Source organism: Stegodyphus dumicola, chromosome X1 (genome assembly GCF_044657685.1).
Source record: "Stegodyphus dumicola isolate Sdum_Otavi_A_Nest chromosome X1, ASM4465768v1".
In the NCBI taxonomy this organism is placed as follows: domain Eukaryota; kingdom Metazoa; phylum Arthropoda; class Arachnida; order Araneae; family Eresidae; genus Stegodyphus; species Stegodyphus dumicola.
Genome location: NC_140780.1, coordinates 135,078,714 through 135,098,449, shown reverse-complemented (window position 1 = coordinate 135,098,449; position 19,736 = coordinate 135,078,714). Strand labels below are relative to the sequence as shown.

The window sequence follows — 19,736 nt, the reverse complement described above, 5'->3', positions numbered from 1 at the left end:
ACTCTTTCAGCTGAATTGAAAAACACGCTAAAATGTGTCAAATGACTATTAGGGGAAGAGAATCAAATATCCCACATTATTATTATCTCTATTTATCTCCTGTTTTGATTCTGAGTTATGTTTTTTGAATTTTTCCATATTACATATTTCAGTTCAACAAAAAATCAACTTTTAAAATATTGAGGAAAAGCATGTACTAAAATGTTTCAAAATGAAAATTTGGGATGAATAAATGTATAAATTAGTTTTTTCTAGGAGTGTAGGAGTTCTTATATATAGTATATAAAGAAATTTAGAAACAACTTTTCACAAAGACTAAAAAAGTTCAAATTATCTTTATAAAATCCTATAAATGTGGAACAAGAATAATTTAAAATGTAAAAATTAACACGTTGACTGCCGCGAACATTTTACGTGATTTGTGCATGACGCCAACTTGAAATTTTTATTATGCGATATATATTATGTTGAAATATTATCTACAGAACATAATGTTATATAATTGTGCTTCATGTGGGGGGGTCACCAGCGACCTCCAAACATCTGTAGACCATTTTTGGGATTTATAATTTAAATTTTTACGATTTATTATTCTTCAAACCATTATGGTAACAATGGTACTATTTAAAAATTTATCAGTATCAATATTAATTTTAATTATGTATTTTACTATTGGTCGCGTTGCCAGTGGCACCCACGGCGCTGTAGCCAAGTCGAGTGCATGTCACCGGTGACCCCCACGGCAGTCAACATGTTAAAATAACCATCACAAGAAAAACCAAAAAGTAGTATAAAAGAACAAGAAAGGTGAGGAATCCAACCAACTTTAACATAATATCGTCAAGAGGAGGTATGTCGAATTTAATTACATTTCCCCTTCTAAAACAAAATCCTTGCTTTTCTGTATCCAGAATCAGCTGATGAACCATTTCAATATATTTTTTATCTTAATAGTTCACCAAAAAATTCTAGTCCTCCTCAAAGCGAAGGAAAATCATTGAAAATATCTTCCGATTTAAAAATATTTTTCTAATCTAAAAAGAATCTAAAAAAAAAAAAAAAAAAAGAAAGAAAAAAGGAAGAAAGAAAGAAAACATGCCCTTAAAAATGTAGAAAAAATTAAAGTGGAAAATCTTTGAAAGTTCAAAATAATTTTAACACAAAACTTCACTAGAACCTCTTATCAAACAGCAGTAGCAAAGGAAAATGGGAGAGGGGAAGTAAAATCATTAAAAATATCTTCCAATTTAAAAAGATTTTACTAGTCTAAACAGGATTTTATCAAGTTAGTTTGAATTTCAATTTTTATTCTTTCTGAAAAGGTGGTTCTAAATTTCTTTTATATATTTACTGATCAATTTTTAGCAGCATAATGCACAAAAATTTTTGGAAGGATTACAAATTTTCCTTTTAAAAAATTGTTTGTATATACATAGTCCAAACAAATCTGTATACAGTGGAATATGTTTAACGTGAAAACGCTTAAGGCGAAATATCGGTTAACATGAAATAATGCAACTTCTGTGTATTTCTAAGATCCCGATAAACTTCTATGTATTTTCATGCATTTTGTTTCTCTTAACACGAAACAAATATCGCTTAACACGAAAAGATATCCTTTTTGGAAATGAACAAAATACAGAAAACACTGGCATCGCTGGCGAGATTTAAGCGGGGTGTGAAATGAAAGAGAGGTGGTTTCACATGTTTCGTAGAAAAGAGGCTAATTTGGCTTTGAAATACCCTCGGAATAGCCTGTGACACGAGCCAGTTTTGTTTATGTACGGTACTTTCGCCTTCCACATCTACAAACGCCACACAAACATCTCATCTCTCATCAGTTAGCTTTGGAATTCAGTGATGAGTATATGGCAGTGTGAGTAAAAATTAGTGAGTTAGGCTCATATGTTGCACTGCATAGAATTCAGCGACTCCAAGGATGAATGAAAATTATTTTCATTACACACAATTCTCAAAAATATCAGATTCTTCGGCGCCGAAAAAAATGGAGAAGTAGGATATTGAAAATGGGCTGACACTTAATGAAATGTTTGAGAAAGTTTATTGATGAACTGTCCTACTGTACTATCGGAAGAATTTGTTGCAGTAGTTTATGATAATGTGTGTACAGCCCCAATTATGTTAACAAATTATGTTAGACAAAGTTATTTTGGAGTTTGTTCAAAGCTAAAAAGATATCATTGATGCAGATTCTGATGACGAAAATAAAATGAATGCAGTTCCTGTTCCCACGTCATCCGAAATGAGGAATATCATAAAAAGTATGGACAGTTACTTAGAGGCACATTCCAATGGTGAAATAAATAACAAAATGTTTGACATTGAACAATTTGATGCTAAAAAAGACAATGCAAAGAAAACTATCAGATTATTTTCCCAAAACTCAATAAATGTTTTGTTTTTCAAAAACTTTAAAATTTTGTATTAAATTCCATTAAGTTCTTGTGGATGTTTTTGTTTCATTGGTTTTTATTAAATACATGCATATATACATATCTATGTAAATAAAATGTACTCTAATAAGCTTAATTTTGTTGAATATATATATATATATATATATTTTTTTTTTTTTTTCATTATTCTTTAACACGAAAAAATATTTCAGTCCCCTCAGTTTTGTGTTAAATGATTTTCACTGTATATCTGTTGTACATATCCCTTTCTTACATAAAATAAAATAACTAAATAAATTGTAAAGGAAGTTTAATTAGCAACTATGAAATCTTAAAAAAAGTACATAGTATGAAATTTATAATGGCAAACATTAAAAATAGATGAAAGTAAATAAAATGTAAATTATAGAATGTACTTTATAAAATTAATAATAAGTGGTTAAAATATATTTTTTAATTACTTCAAACATGGAAGTTATTTGGCAGAGATTGTTGGATATAAAATTACTACTTCAAATTTTCAGATTACTATTGTTCCTATTTAAAGTCTCAACTTGCAGTCTTAATCCACATAACAACCATTGTAAAAATCACCCATTATCATATTCCAAAGATCAGCAGCATACATTTTTTCAAAATCATGCATAATATTAAATATTGGCTTTTGATAGTCAAGTTGATACAAATAAGATGAACTGTTTTTATGATTTTAGACAAGTAGTTTATTCTTCCATTCACTTATTACAATATTTCATTTTTTATATGCTCGGCTATCCAAAATTTCAAGAGCTTTCCGGATATTTTTTTGTTAAGTTTTTACTATACATACATTTCAGCATTTACATCGTCACAGTTGCACAGACACGTACTTGAAGTAAATTTACTTTTACAGCTAAACACAGGAACTGGAAAACAAAAAAGTACTTATTCAGAGATTGTATTTCTTTATCGTTCATGAAAATCAAAGTTCATTACACAAACATGCATTTATGGAAATTCTTAATACATTTAGTAATCCTGATAATTGATTATGCATTTAGTAAATAAATCAGAAAATATTTTAATGTATAACAAATGAATAAAGTAGTTAAGCTTTTATAAAACAGAGCATAATACCACAGTTACGAAGATATTTAATGTTATAAAGTTAGGTAATTTAGTAAATTTCAGTTGTTCACCAAAGCAATGAATTATGAAGTTCCTTGTATATCTTTATAAATTATTGCTGTTTTAAGCAATTAAACAACTGTTCAAGTTATTTTAATAATTTTGAAATATATACACTAAAAGAAACAATAAAATGTATTAATCTATTTGTCAACCTTGATTTTGGCACGAAAGTCTGCAGAATGCTTCGTAGTTTTTAAGCACGTGGAGGCACTGCAATTCTTTCTTATTCCTTGATCTGAAGTTTTCTGCAATTTTTTTTTTTTTTTTTTTGTTTTAAATTTAAATTGCTATACAATTTTTTTATAGTGGCTTCAGATGTGGATACGTTTTTCGAACACTTTCGTTTGTTTTAATGGCGTCACTGAATTTTGCGATGAAATGCAGCACATTTATTGCCGAGTGTCACCTTCCAGATTTTTCATACTGTTAATGTATACATCAGCAGTGAATTATTCTCCTCTTTCCTCAAATACATTACGGCGATAAACAATAACAATTCACTAAAGATTTTGCGTAAATTCCCACTCATAATAATTTAAATTGCAAAAATCTCACAATTAGCATCTAAACACACTATTCAGGAGCACAATTCTTTCGAAAGCGCGCTGTAGTAGTCAAAAGTGGGGTAGGCATCTTGCCAGTTGAAACTAGTCGATATTTCTGTGATGTCAAAAATTCGAAAAGGGGGGTAGGGTTTGGAAATATGCGGCAGGGCAACCACCGTCCCCATTCGCTGCTTGTTGGTGGGAAAGATCAGAAAGAATTTTTTTCCTTTTGTACTGCATACCTTCACCTTTCATGGCATTATTGAAAGCTTATCTAGCTGGCTATTTGAGGTCCAGAATTCAAATCTCTGTGAGGGCATTGCAAATTTTTCATGTTTTCTGCTCGAAAATAAGCCCAATGATTCTACAACTTCACACAAAAGGGTTTTGGATCATAAGAGAAGCTAATCAACTGAAGTACAGAAATTTTTCATTTTCTCTTTATTAAACCACTGTCTAAAATTTAACTAAACTATAATCTAGTTAAATTTAGGGTAAAAATAAAAATTAGCTTAAACAAAATGGTCTGAGCATTTAGGAGTAAATAATCAGAGGTTCACAAGAAAAAATGTAATTACCTGTTATGAATAAAGTTTCTTTTAAAAGTTATTTCATTAACCTGTTCGTGATTTATTGCCAAGAGTGGACTTTAATATTGCATGTATTGTTTTATTTTCAGAGAATAACTGGTATTAAATATTTCAACAAGTAATTGAGTAAAGATTTACAAATCTACAATTTTTGTCAACCATATGTACTATAGAACTTTTTAAATATCTCAATTATTTTAAGTATGCTTTATGTATATATTTTATATTGCTAGATATGGTTTAGGAATAATCAATATGTTGGGTATTTAATTTGCAGTAGTAAATGTGGACTTTCCCTCTGTCGTCTTTTAGCAGATTTTTCTCAAAGGATATTGTTATATTGAACTGATCTACCATTTACACTACCATAGTCTCTATCTTTTAAGGAAGATTTTTTTATTGAGTTTTGATGGATGTTTTTAAATATTTTCTTCTGAAGAATGTCAATGTGTGGTCTGGCTCTCAAATGGAACTTTAACTCACCCCAGGTATGATCAACTAAATTATCTCAGTCAGGTTTGATTCAGCTGTTCAAATTCATTAACTTTCATTTTCTTAGATCTCTGGGTTTTGACTCATTTTATGGACAGGTGAATTGTAATCTTAATGTAAGAGCCAGTTCCAAATTGTTTTCATGAAACAGATAGTTTTGATTTATCCTCAGCATTCAAGGTTTGAAATGCAAAAACCAGTGGGCCATGACCAAACAAGAAAGATAGCCTTGCACTAAAACTTCTGCGTCAAATTTCATAGTGCTATTAAGCAGTTAATGTATGCTGTTACTTAATGCTCTCTTTGCATTGCTCAAGTCTAACACATAGCCATTGGGATGGCACAGTATGTAACATGATCCATCTCTGTGCATAATGGACATCATGCACTCTGTGCATGCATCATTGTTATTAATTCAAGATGCTACAAATTTTACACTGCTGTAATTGGCAGTGAGCACTCAGGCAAGAGATCATTAGCTTATATTCTGGATCACCTATGGAGATTAAGTACAAACACCTCTTGATGAATAGTGCATGTACTGGTATCACTTGAAAATGCCAATCAAAAGACTGTAGCTACTCTTTCTAATAGAGCTTGGTCATTAGACCTCACATTGAAGTCATCAACAGTTTCTCTGTGTCAAATTTTTGGTTCTCAGAATCTAGTTTACAAAATTTTGAACTTTGCTTTGGCTTATAAAAGGTAGGTACTGAAGATTTAAAACCCAAAGATTGGGATTTCTTAACTCCCTCATGCTTCCATTTCACCACAGCATTGCTCGCAGTTTCTGCAAACTTGCCAAAACTGCCTTGGATGGAATGACTGAAATGATAGTGATAATTTATGCTTTTTTCAGCCTCATTCAACTTTTCATATATCCATTTCAATAGCTATACTGGTATATATATATCAATCAAGTGCTCAGTTTTCTTACAGGTTCACATATGCATTAGTAATGTAAATTTTTCCTGTTATAGGGTATTCCATTATTAATGGCAATATATTATGCATTGCATGTTCAAAGGTATGTAAATTTCTGTAAATTAAAAATTTACACTGTTTAACCCTTTCGCGATGCACCTTTGTTTAAGATGCTCATTGGAAGGGAATTGAAGGCAATCACCGTACAGGATGGAGGTTTTGCATCATTAAGCCAAATTTTTTTTTTTAAAGTTTCACTTCTAGAATCGTAATTTTTGGTATCATTTTAGATTATTATTTGAGCTCTTATATGTGTTAAAATTAGCACTTAATAACCTTTTTTTTCTTTATTTTACATGAAAATATACTTACAAAATTGCTTACCTTGTAAAATAATTTTCGGAAGCGCTATTCAAATTATTCCAAAGTTTTAATTGATAAAATCCATCAATAAAGTTTAAAATTAATAAAACAACACAATAAAGACTATTTACAGTAAGAAGTAACAAAACTTAAAATGAAGACTGAGTGTGGTAAATCTTGAAGCACGGAGAAATATCACTTTCTAACTCTTTAGAAAATTAATCATCACTCTTATCTGCGTTAGTAAATGGTTCATTAACAATACAAAGGTATTCTTCCTCTGATAAATAGTGCCTTCCCGCTGTAATGGACTGGAGGTGAGTTTTCCAAAATAAAAAGAGAAGAAATGGAAATATACCTGAAGACAATGCAAAACGTAACAGAACTCCACATAGTAACCCTAAAAGACTGTACATAGCAGAGGGAAAAAATATAATAAAAAAGGAATTGGATATAAATCAGACACGCAAATGTTTATATTAGCATGCAGCGATTAAAAGAGCCCACCTCTGTTTACACTTTCCCTCACAACGGTTGATGAGTAACATACCAAAGTCAGGCAGAATATATCAAACTCAAGGTTGGCAACTGAAACTGTGTTCATTTAAAAAATAATGGACATAGGATGTCATCTAATGGTCTTCAGAAAAACATTCCAGCTTAAAATGCGTATATGCATCACCCGTCCTCAGAATGCAATCTCTAGTGATATGTGGATGGGATGCCCGGTTGTAAGAGACATTCTTAGGGAATGCATATATGGGACGCCCATCCTGAAAGCGTTAAAATATGTATTTTTTTCACTAAGCTAGAAACCTCTTCATTTTGCAGCTTTTTGTACATTGAAAGTTTATTTTAAAAATAATAATTTTTGTTTTTATTTACCAAAAGTTAGGTGCATTTTTGCTCAGTAGCTTAGCATCTTCATATTATTGTAGGTTGCATGAATTTGATGAACAAGTGAGTGCCGTTCGTGAAGGTATGTCTAAAGTTGTTCCGGTTCCACTGTTATCACTCTTCACTGGTTCTGAGCTAGAAACTATGGTAATAAGCTTTATCTCGTTATTTATTTAGTTTTATATAAATGAGCTTTATTGTTTAAAAGTAGTTTATTCTGATTTTGAAATGTAAATACATATAGTTTTATGGCTTTATTTGCAAATTAAAGCTTGAAATTCGTAAAGAATTCTTAGATTCATCTTTTATTCATAAAAGTATTTTTGAAAGATCTACTTAGCAATTTAGTCTAATAGGCTAATTCAATGCATGGTCAAAATATTGATAAAGTTAATATATGTATTTTATTAAATTTTCTTGAAGAGCATATTTATAATATATAATCTCTTTAAAGGTTCAAGTTTATTATTTTCTAGCTAAGATCTGAAATGTTTAGTGTTACTTTATGGATAATTATAATTGCCATTGCACTGGATCAACACAAGAATATCTAGAGATCCTAGTCAGAAAAAATTCAGGTGCTTCTACATATTGCCTCTTTCTGTCTATACACTATGCCCACAAAAGTCCTTACTCACCCTTTATTTTTGCAACCATTCATCACAGACATCTGCTTCCAGTTACATAAATGTTTTAAATAATGCAGAGATTCATGTGTTGGCATTTTTTAGTTTGAAGAGGTAAATTTCATAAAAATTACAAAATATAAATTTTTACATACTGCTTCAGTCCCTTTACTTATATTTAGAAAAATATTGTAGTCTGTAGAAAATAAAATGCAAAAAGTCCGACTTCCATATGACAATTCACCCAGATATTTTATATAGAAATCAGGAATCATATTCAGGGGCCATACACAAATTAAAGAACAAAATATTTGTATTAAAATTTTATCAATCTTTTACGTGTTAAAATTTAATTCTGTAATAGGATAAGTGAAAATTCACTTACTTTCTAAGGGGATGCCCTGGAACATGCTCCTTTTCCTTTTCAATGTCCATTTAATCTAATCGATACTGAATTCCATTCACTGTCACACTCTAATATAATTTCTTTTAGAAATTTATTGTTATTCAGATCTCCAGTCTCTGGAATTTCTGTTAGAAACATTGCTGGGGTGAGAGCTCATAAGCCTTATGTCTTCTGACAAATAAGTGAGAGGATGCTTGTTCATGATGTTCTCGCAGTCACATATGATTGCCAACAACTCTATGTAATTCAGAGAAGATTTTCAGAGTACCTTTCAGAAAATTCTCTTTAGTACTCTGATTAACCTTTCCCACCACCCTCCCCACCATGGCGAGGAAGGGGAATAAACTTCTGTTCAATTTTCTTTTTTCTAAGATAGAATTCCTATTTATGGTCTTAAACAAATTATTTTATCCAACAAAACTAGGTACATTGTTGGAGCATATGGTGATGGGTCTACCCCTTCAAGCAATGGATTCCCTGAAACTTTCTGTTGAGAGAGAGGAGACCAACTCTGTTGCTCTATATATTGCGCAAGTAAAGATGATGATCCCATTTTTCTGACCTCTTTTTAAAATTAAGGGACTTGCCAGATCAACATCAATAATCTCAAAAATTAAGGCATCTCTTATTCTGTCTTCAATTAATGGCACTTGAGAAGTCTTACTTGAATCAGAGTCATACCTACAACATCACACACGTTTTTGGATAACTTTACTTGTTATCTTCCTACTCTTTATAATCTAATGTTTTTCACATAAAACACACATAACGAATTGTACTGCAGCATAGCATGACTTAGCCTTTCGTGTTCAGATTTCATTAATCCTAACACTAACAAATGATCTTAGAGAAGTAAAAGTTAGTAATGAAAGTCAGCATCATCATCTCTCTAAAAAATACTTGTCATCACTTTTTATAAGGCCATTGGAGTCCATGATAGGTTGTAGTGCACATATTATTTTATCTTTCCAATCATTCAAAACATTCTTGTGGATCAGTCGGAAAATCGTCTCAGCTCTTTTTCTCTTTCTTTGACTGAAGTTCTGCCATGAGTTCTTTCAGATGATTCTGTAGTTGCATTTTTAATGAACCTAGAGATCCAAGACAACTATTATGATCTTTCCAAAACTTGAAATATTGTCAAAAAGGTTAAATTTACCTGTATTCATGTTATTGCTAGCTGAAACCACAGTTCTTTTTCTCTCTCCATTTACTATGTCTAAGTCAGGATGTTCTTCATCTAAAATGGACCACTATTCAGGAGGTCGATAGATCCAATTTGGTCCTTTCCACAGTTCAGATTTTCTCAATTCCTTAGCACAGCAACTGCAAGATGGCAAATCTGTAGACTCTAACGTTCCAGTAAGGTGATGCCAGTGATCTGGATTACTCAATTTTCGAATCTCATTCACTTGATTGGCTACAAAAGTGGGGTAACTTTCTGCTTTTCCAAAAGAGGGCATTTGTGGAATCCATCCAGTAAAAAATTAGAACTTCTTTTAGTTTCAAGTCTTCTCTTGTATGGCATAATCTGGCTGGAATAGGTCTGACTAAATGCATGACTGATTGAAGCTGTGACACATAAGATTCAGAAGAAGATACAAAATTAGTAGTATTCAGCATATGTGAGGGTACTCTAAGTGTGGTACCATAAACAAGTTCCGCAGAAGTAGCATTTATATCTTTCTTAATGGCAGATCTAATACCCAACAGAACTACAGGCAGAATTTCAGTCCATTTTGGGTTGTTAGGAGCTATTATTGAACTTTTAAGTTGCCTATGAAATCTCTCAATCAGCCCATTGGACTGATGATAAGCAGTAGTTCTAATGCGATATGTACCCAAAATCTTCCCTAAATAAGTGAAGGGAAAAAAAGTTCCTATATAAGTGAGATTCAAAATTTCGGCCTTGATCAGTTGTTACAGATACTGGGCAGCCAAATGTAGTTATCCAGTTATGCACTAACACTTTGCAAGTCATCTGAGCTGACATGTCAGCAGTAGGTATAACTTCTGGCCATCTGGTAAACCTGTTAATAATTGTCATGCAATAATGGTTACCTGCAGATGGTGGAAAAGGACCTGTGAAATCAATATGGATATGTGCAAATCTTGCATCAGGCAAGGAAAAGGTACTCAAAGGTGTTTTCGTATACCTATGACTTTTAGAACATTAGCACTGTAGACAAGATTGAACTGCAGTTTTAATAAATTTCTTCATATTGGGCCAAAAATAGTGCTTAGTAATTAGTTTCGTTGAAGTTGAAATACCAGCATGAGAAAGACAGTGAATCTGCTGAAAAGTTTTAGAGCAAAAAAATTTGGGAATGAACGGGTAAGGTATACCTATGTCCATATTACAGTAAAGAGTAACATCTTCTAAAGGAAAGTAATGTTTCTCTAGTTTAAAAACTGGTGAAGATTGAGATAAAGAATTTTGTATTTCAGAGTCCTGAATTTGTGCTTCAGATTACTTTTTGTAATCAGTGTGCTGATTATCAGATATTGCATCTATTTCTGTCCTAGATAAGGCATCAGCTACGATATTGTTGCGATCTTTGATGTTGATGCAAAATTGTCCTATAAAATCAAGATGACGAACTTGTTGTGGAGAACACTTTTTGGACTTCTGCTTAAAAGCATATATTAAGGGCTTTTGGTCAGTGTAGATTGTAAAGGCCCTGCCTTCAAGCATGTGCCGAAACTTCCTAATAGAAAAATGAATAGCCAATAGTTATTGATCATAAGTTGACCATTTCCTTTAACTTTTGCTGAGTTTAACAGATAAAATGTAATAAGTTCCCAAACTGAATTATGCAATTGCATTAATGAGCTACCAACTGCAGTGTCCGATGCATCAGTACAAAGTTTCAAGGTTGCACCAGGAATTGGGTGTTTGAGAAGAGTTGCCTCAGCAATTGCCTTTTTTGTGTTGGCGAATGCTTTTTCAGCTTTGTTGTTCCATTCAAGAGGGTATTCTTTTGCTTTGCTCAGTTGTGAAGGTTTCCTTTTATTAATGAGGCCTTCCAATAACCTATTCAAGGGAGCTAAAACACGTGAAGCTCTTGGGACAAAACGTCTGTAAAAATTAAATATGCCGGGAAATTTCCTTGACTGAGGGTGTTTGGTTTAGGAAATTTTTGAATGGTGTCTACTCTGTTGGGTAAAGGTTTTAAACCTTGTTCAGATACATGAAAACCCCCAAACTCCAAAGATTTTAAACCAAAATTACATTTAGATACATTAATTCTTAGCCCATAATTACTTAATCTTCCAAAAAGAGCTTTCAAGTGTATCAAATGCTCAGTTTCATCCTTTGACGCAAATATTATATCGTCAACAAAAGCAAATACTCCTGGCAGCTCACAAGTTATTTCATCAATAAAGCGTTGAAAGATTTCAGCTGCATGTATAATATCCAAACTGCATTCTTGTGCTCTCAAAAAGTCCTAAAGGAGTGGCAATAGCCCTTTAATGGATATCAGAGGGATTAATTGGTACTTGATGATAGGCTTTAGCCAAGTCTAACCGAGAAAATACTTTGCTCCATGCAACGCTGCTGCAAAATCAAATGTTGGGAATAGGATACTTATCTTTCACTGTCTGAGCGTTTAACCTCTGAAAATCTCCCACAGGTCTCCATTCGTTTGTGCCTTTTTTTGACACTTTGTGAAGAGAAAAGGAGTAATTACTTTTGGAGGGTCACATGTAACCTAAATTGATAATTTTTTTTAATTTCATGCTTAGAAATTTTTAATCTATCTGGAGCTAGACTCCTGGGCTTACAGGAAACAGGAAAACCAATAGTTTCAATGAAATGCATAGTATTATGCTTAACAGTCTTATTAAGATCAGGAAGCTTTGACTGTGAAGGATAGTTAGACAGTAATTTATCATAAACACAATTTGTTATAATTGTTTTAACAGAATATAAATGCATCTTAATTACACTGCAATTAATTTTTAAATTTAATTTTCAAACATTGATTCGCACATAGCAAAGCACAGTGCCGGGTCAATAGGATTGTAAACTGATATTCTAACAGCAGCAGACACCTCCATGACAATAGGACCACCAGCGGCCGAGCGGTAAAGTCGCTGAACACTGGTAGTTCGGTCCGAGGTTCGAATCCCGTGAACGGGCTGGCTGCCTGGGCGTTTTCGTGGTTTTCCCCATGTGTAACGTGTATACGAGCCAGTTTCCCTTAGAAAGTCCTCCACGAAAGGCATCCCTCCCCTTAGGCAGATAGCCCTAGTGTGCTTTGCCATAATTAAATACACCAACACCTCTATGACAATAGCTGAAGGGAAAAACACGAAAGCCCTGGAACCAAGCTCCTGAACGAACAACCAGTTTGAGCTTCATGCAAACAGCTGGGTCGCCATTTTATTGTGCATAGAGGTTATGTCTTGGTGTATATCCTTAAAAGACATGACTCCGTTTCGTTAAACATAACTTTATTCACTCACACCATAATTTTAAACACAACTTTCATAACACAACAGAAAACTACTAAACTAAAATTCATACATCCTATGCTTGAGCTTAAGGTGAAGTGGGCAAGTTCACTGCCGCGCTAGTAGTTTATACAAACACAACATGAAGCAGCTGAACATCAGACTGCCACATGGTAAATCATGGCAGCGAGTAAAAAGGGGCTGGCTTTTTTGTCATTATACAGTGGTGGCCAAAACTGTGGACACTTTTGGAAATTTTTATGTTTTTGAACTTTGTATGCTTATAGAAAACGTTATGTTTCACAAAATGCAAACTTGTATATATCATTTTAAAGAGAATTTATTATTGAATTCAATACAAAACACAAAATTCAATTACCGTAATTTCCGGAAGAAAGGCCGCATCAGCGTAAACACCGCACTCGAGAAAAATGGCGGGAAAAAAATTAAAATTTCACAGAAACGCCGCAAGAGATTAAATTGTGCGTGACATCGTCATGGGCCATATAGATGCAAAAACTCAACTTAAGTCCAGATATATGACATACCAGTTAAGAAAAATGCATGAAATGAAACCATAACTCAAAAATAAATTGAAAGTAAGAAATGTGGAAAATATATATACCTTCACGTATGTACTTATATTTACCCACTAAAGAAGTCCATTTTGTAATACTCAGACTATATTATAAAAAATGTTGCAACAACGAAATATTAAATTTGGATGACAAAAGGAAATTTTAAATTTTACTTACGAATTACAGCAAACTATACATCATATGAAGCCATCAAAATCTGATTCTTCACTACCTGAATTAAAAAGATTTAGTAAATCCTGATCCAAATCTTCTAGATCCTCACATTCATCCTCTTGGTTTACAGTCTCTTTATCTAAGGATATAATTTCAGCTTCTTTGAACTCTGCTATTATTGACGATGTTTTTACTGATTTAGACGCGCTTCCTACCCACTTTGCAATTTCTTCATAAGATGCTCTACGCATTTTACCGCTTTTGGTTTACGTATGCAATCCTTCACTCATCCAATACACCCACTACTTTCGGACTTCAGCTTTGAAGGATTTATTACCTGACAAATCTAATGGTTGTAAGATTTTTGTCAAACCACCAGGAATTATTGCTTCGGTCGTAGACAATTTTTGACATCTGATTTTCACTGACTCAAAAAAATGAGCCATTATCAATAACCCCTTTGGCTGGAAAAAAGATCCCATACGACAATGTCAAACTTTTTGTAGCCACTCATGCATGATTGTTTCCCACATCTAGCCGTTCTCGTTTGCATAAATAATTATGTCATTAGGAAAATCTTCCTTCGGAATAGTCTTTCGTTTAAAAATGATCATCGGCTTTAGCTTGTCACCGTTTGCGGCACAAACTAACACACATGTAAATGACATTCTTTCATGCCCTGCCATAAACACAGATACAGTTTTTGCACCAGTTTCATCAACAGTTCTGTTTGCAGGAGAGTCGAAAGCTAACGGCGTTTCATCCATATGTATTATCTGTGACCAAAGAAGTTTTTTTTGTCAATAATAGCTGTCATATATTTTAGAAAAGATGACTTTTTATCCTGCCAGTCCATTGGTAATTGTTACCCGACTGTTGTTCTAGTACGCACAGAAATATTTTTTCTTCTAATAATCTGCTACATCTCCTTTGAAATCATTTATGTTCATTCGTTTTGCTAAGCGAATTTTTACAGTCAAAATTGCCATTCCCTTTCCTCGTTGCTCCTTTATCCAGTTTGCAAGGTCCTCCTCTAGATTTAGCCACCTTACAGTACCACTTCTTTTGGCTTGTTTCTGTTGTTGCATATTTTTAAGAAGTTCTTTTTCAGTTCTCCAACGTCGAATACATCTGTCGTCCACTTCAAACTCTCGAGCTGCTGCTCGATTTCCAATTTGTTCAGCAGGTGAAATTACATTGATCTTAAAACCAGCAGTATAGCTTCTGTGCCATTTAGGAACGTTTTCAAAAACTTTCCGCTCCTTTCGTACTAAAAAACTATCCAACAAGTACTTGTACCCAAACTGATGGGATCTGTATCTGGCAGAATGCCAAGAAAAATCCATTCATGCTGAAAGAGAAATATGTCAGAGTTCGTTATTGCGAGGCAGGTGGAGTCGTGTCCGCCTTTGAAAAGAATTGCAGAAAAGGCAGGGGTGGGGAGAGGATGGAAGATTCATCGAATGGCAGAGGAGTGAGACTATTCAAACTGATGCAAATGTTGATTTGAAAGGGGGAAGAATGTTATTGTTCTGAGATCTCGTTTGGGGTGAATAAGGCATGTAGGTCCGTTCAAGGGAAATAATGTAAACAAAATAACGTTCGCAAAAAGCAACTGAGTGGTCTTTTGTGTGGGAACAGTACCAGTCTATGCACAATGACAAGGCCATCCAAACTATGTACAATGACCATCATAGGAAATATTTTATTTTTAGTGCACCTAAACGCCGCAGCCGCTGAAAATTTAAGTTTTAAACACGTAAACGCCGCGGCGTTTCTTCCGGAAATTACGGTATTTGCAATACAAAAAAGTTAAACGATAATAGTTATCGATATACATTAGATAGTGATGATTGCAGTGAGTTATCAGTACTTAGTAGGGTACCCTTTATTTTTGATTACAGCTTCACATCGACGTTATTACATGATGGCAGGAAACAATTATAGCCTCAATTAATTCCCTTTTATTTGATGGGCGCCTCATTCGGAGAAGAGTTTTCAAACGGTGCTACAAATTTTCAATAGGATTGAGGTCAGAACTGTTTCCTGGCCATCAGGCAGGATTTATAGGAAACTGGTTCGCGTTCGTGTCATGCATCAGGGAATTTCATGCATCTAAATTTTGTTTATGTTTCTTTCATTTAGCTCAAAACATATGAGTACTCTCTATTTTAAGAAAAGAATGTTTTGCGGGAGTATTTTATAAGGGTAAATTACTTGTATTAATGTTACACATGGAGGGAAAAGATACGTACAGTTAGCTTGTTCATCAGTATTCGGAGCCAGGTTTAATTAGTGTGGTTCAATGATCTTCATCGCTTGTGTTCTAATGGGCCTCATGAGCTTTGTGTTTTTGTTGATCAGGCTAATTTATGTCGAAATCGCACGAAATTTACCAAAGTTTAAAAAACTGCTTTCTGATGAAATATTCCAGTAATTTTGATTTATCAGAAATTTCGAAATGTGTCAGGTTTCTGGAGTATGTGTACATGTGAGCATATAACATTTTAAATTTAGTCATTTTAAACATAAATCAGATAGCATATCTTTTATGGTACATTGAGTAATCTTCAGTACTATGTAATTAATTCCCTAAATATTAAAGTATGTGAAACTTAAATTAGGAATTATAGCAAATCATTCCATAGAAATATGCTATGCCAGTATTAGTCTAGAAAGGATCAATTATGCGTAAATATTGTAGTAAGCATGTTAGGTAACAATTTGTCAGCAGTATAGATATCATTAATTTAAAGGAGATAATAACGATATGTGTTCCTTTTGTTTTAGCATAGTTCTGCTCCCGTTACTTTTAAGCTAAACATATCACTTAAAATAAATTTCTTTCTAAAATCAGAGGGATATTATTAACAATTCTTCTTTATAAATATAAAGTTTATCCTTTATTATATAAATAATTGAAATGCTTAAATTTGGCATTCTAATAAATATTTTATCTTAACTTTCTGAAAAACTGAATTTATTTTAAAATGTATAAAAATGAATTAAATCCTGAATTTTTCCAGTCTTATGATAATAAAATTTTAGAATCATCAGTTTGTATATCCGTATATATTATAAGAAAATATCTCATTCTTTTTTGAGGGCTCTTGTGATGTAAGTGATAGCAGATCGGACTAGCAGTCGGAAGGTCTGCGGTTTGTTTTCATGCGAGAGCATAAAGGATTTTTCGTATTTTCTCCTCAGAAAAACGGAATGTATGGAAACGTGATAGACGATAATTCGTGAACACATGAATTAGGACAATAGAGTCTTGTGCTTCTTCTCTTTCACCCTATAAGAGGGAAAACATAAGGAATTATGCCATTCTCCCTATCTTGCTACAAATGGATGTTCTTCCAATTAGAATTTGGAAGACATTGTTGGTAGAAGAATAATTACAGTACTGCTGAATTTTCGCATTTCTTGCTTCGAAAAAATCCAAGGTCCGTCTATTACTCTGCCTTTCGCAAATTTTTCAAATTTACTTTTTCTGGTATCGCTTTTCCATAACAGTATGTTGATAGGTGAAACAACCCCGTAAAACGTTTTTTACATAATTTACGTTCAAGTTACATTAAAACACAATTTTCAGAATTAAACTTTCTACATATGGGTTCCCTCTTCTAGTAAAATTATATTAGGAGATAATATAATCAATATTTCTTTAGTAAATAAGTTATTATTATCTTACTTTGTGCAAGTATTAGAAAAACTTCTTTTCGAGCTAAGTGAATTTTAGATCACTCAACATATATATATGCACCGCATTTTATAATTTCATTATACAAAAGTTTTATACCTTAGAGAGTATATCTTTTCTAGTAGATTTCGTAGTGCTTGAATTTTGAGGGAAAAGGAAAGTCAAGATTTTTACAAATAAAAACAATAAAAAAAATGTACTTTCCTCCGTTCAGTGCTGTATCTCTATACTGACGTGTGTGTGCGATTATGGCAAAGCCTCGAGGGCTATCTACCTAAGGAGAGGGATGCCTTCGTGGAGGACTTTCTAAGGGAAACTGGCTCATATACACGTTACATATGGGGAAAACCACGAAAACGCCCATGCAGCAACCCCGTTCACAGGATTCGAACCTCGGACCGAACTATCAGTGTTCAGCAACTTTACTGCTCGGCCGCTGGTGGGCCTCTCTTTAATGACGAATTAACACCAATAGATAGGCTGTTTTCTCCCGAAGGTTCGGCCTTTCTGTAAATGATTAGGGGAAACCAGAAAAGCAATAAAATGATTTTTCACTCATGAATAGGCATCTTCAAGAAGCATCGACTCCCAGTGAATAAAAGCGACCATCTGATAAGATGTATTTTAGCATAAAATGGATTGCAAATCCAAATAACATTAATTTAGAGAAATTTTTATGGATGCAATATATAATTCTTAGATAAAAGTATAAAAGTAAGTAAAAGGGGGTGATGTAGGGTGTTTTTCGCTACTTTTAATTTTTAGAATAGGGCCCCAAACATATTACTGTCGACCCTGTATTTAGATTTGCTAACTTTACTAAAGCACGTGATATCTATCTTCTAAGATAGGAATATTTCACTTCCGGCGAACTTTCTAAGGAAAACTTACATGCATTTAGGTTTACATATAGAGATAACCATGAAAATTCCATGCAGCTGATCTATTCCTTTGCTGAAAATAGAAGCCTAGAAGAATTGATAGTGTTGTGTTACTTTGATTTTGGAATTAGAAATATAATTACAAAGATCTCCACTAGAGGAGATCATAATTCATTATTTGTTTCACGCATATAAAATCTGGTTAAATATGTTTCCTCGTTTATAAATTACAGAAGTTTTTTTTTTTTTTTTTTTTTCAATAATTCCTGATATTTTAAAGGAAAATTTTCATGTATTTTTTTTCTTGTAGCAGATGTAAATAGTCGTTGATTGAAACCACACTAATTTTACCTAACAATCGGAAAATGACACAAATGACGTGAACTCTTTCATAATTATATTACTCATTAGCATTAAAAAAAACTTAACTTGGGTTGAAGATTACCTCAGAAGAGTTTTTTTAATTTCTTAATTTAGATGCCATACAGTCTGGTAATACATATCTTATAATGCATAATAATAAGTCTGGTTATAATACAGCCATATCAGTGGCCGATAACACCGCTAAATGTTCGTTGTTCGATTTGGATTCAAACTCAGATGAATGAATGCGATGGCTGTGTGGTATTTTTCCATGTATAACATGAGTATGAGCTATTCCTTAGAAAGTCATCTATGAAGGCATCTTTCTACTTAAAAGCAGATAGTCCTCATGTGTTTTGCTGTATTCAAATAATCCTAGCCTTCAAACTACGACACCTATCACTCTAAATCAGGATGAATGTTTCTAAACGAAGATTTTTAAATCGAGCTTTGGGGGTTCCAGTGGCCAATCGCTAAAACCACTGAATACTGGTAATTCGACATGGGTTCAAATCCGGAAGAACACGCTTGTTCTATGAAAGTTTTCCAGGGTTTTTCTACGTTCAGTGTGGATGAGATCTAGTTCCCCTTAGAAATTCCCTCCATGATAGTTTCAGTCCTCTTGCGCAGATTCCAAATCCATTAAATTTTCTTTATTAAATACAATTATAATTCTTTCTTTTTAGAGAAATCGCAGGGAAAAAAAACTGTAAGCATCAAATCGAGTGCGATTATGAATATTTTAAAATAGTTAAAATTTTGAGCGGGAAAGCTTTTTTAATACGTTCATATAAGCAACTGATAATTAGGGGAAGAAAAACATTTTAAATTGGCATAAAACTTTGTCGATTTCTACAATAATCTATATAAATGCGTTTTCAAAAACTTCTGCTGAAATATGAAGAGTTGTATTTTTAAAGCATTTATTAGTGATATCTGTAATTATATACTCAGTTTCAGTTTTCATAACCTTCCAGTCATCAGAATAAAGTCATTAAGCGTAAGGTGGGGCGAAAAGGAATTTTAAAGAAAAGATTATTTTTACAAAATGACTCAAAATTTCCTGAACTAGTATAAGTAATTATGTAACTCAAATAGTTAAATATTTGCGAAAATTTTGTTGACCTCTCTCAGTCTTACCAATATTTCTGT

General features: G+C 33.0%; 1 protein-coding gene across 2 annotated transcripts in view; it reads left to right on the top strand.

The window, feature by feature from the left end:
- Nucleotides 1-19,736, top strand: part of HERC2 (E3 ubiquitin-protein ligase HERC2) — a 599,575-nt gene that overhangs the window by 558,270 nt on the left and 21,569 nt on the right. For both annotated transcript variants that reach the window (XM_085808058.1, XM_085808057.1), the window contains exon 80: nucleotides 7,437-7,542. In XM_085808058.1, the coding sequence (XP_085664184.1) occupies nucleotides 7,437-7,542 (106 nt within the window). The remainder of the gene's footprint in view (nucleotides 1-7,436; nucleotides 7,543-19,736) is intronic.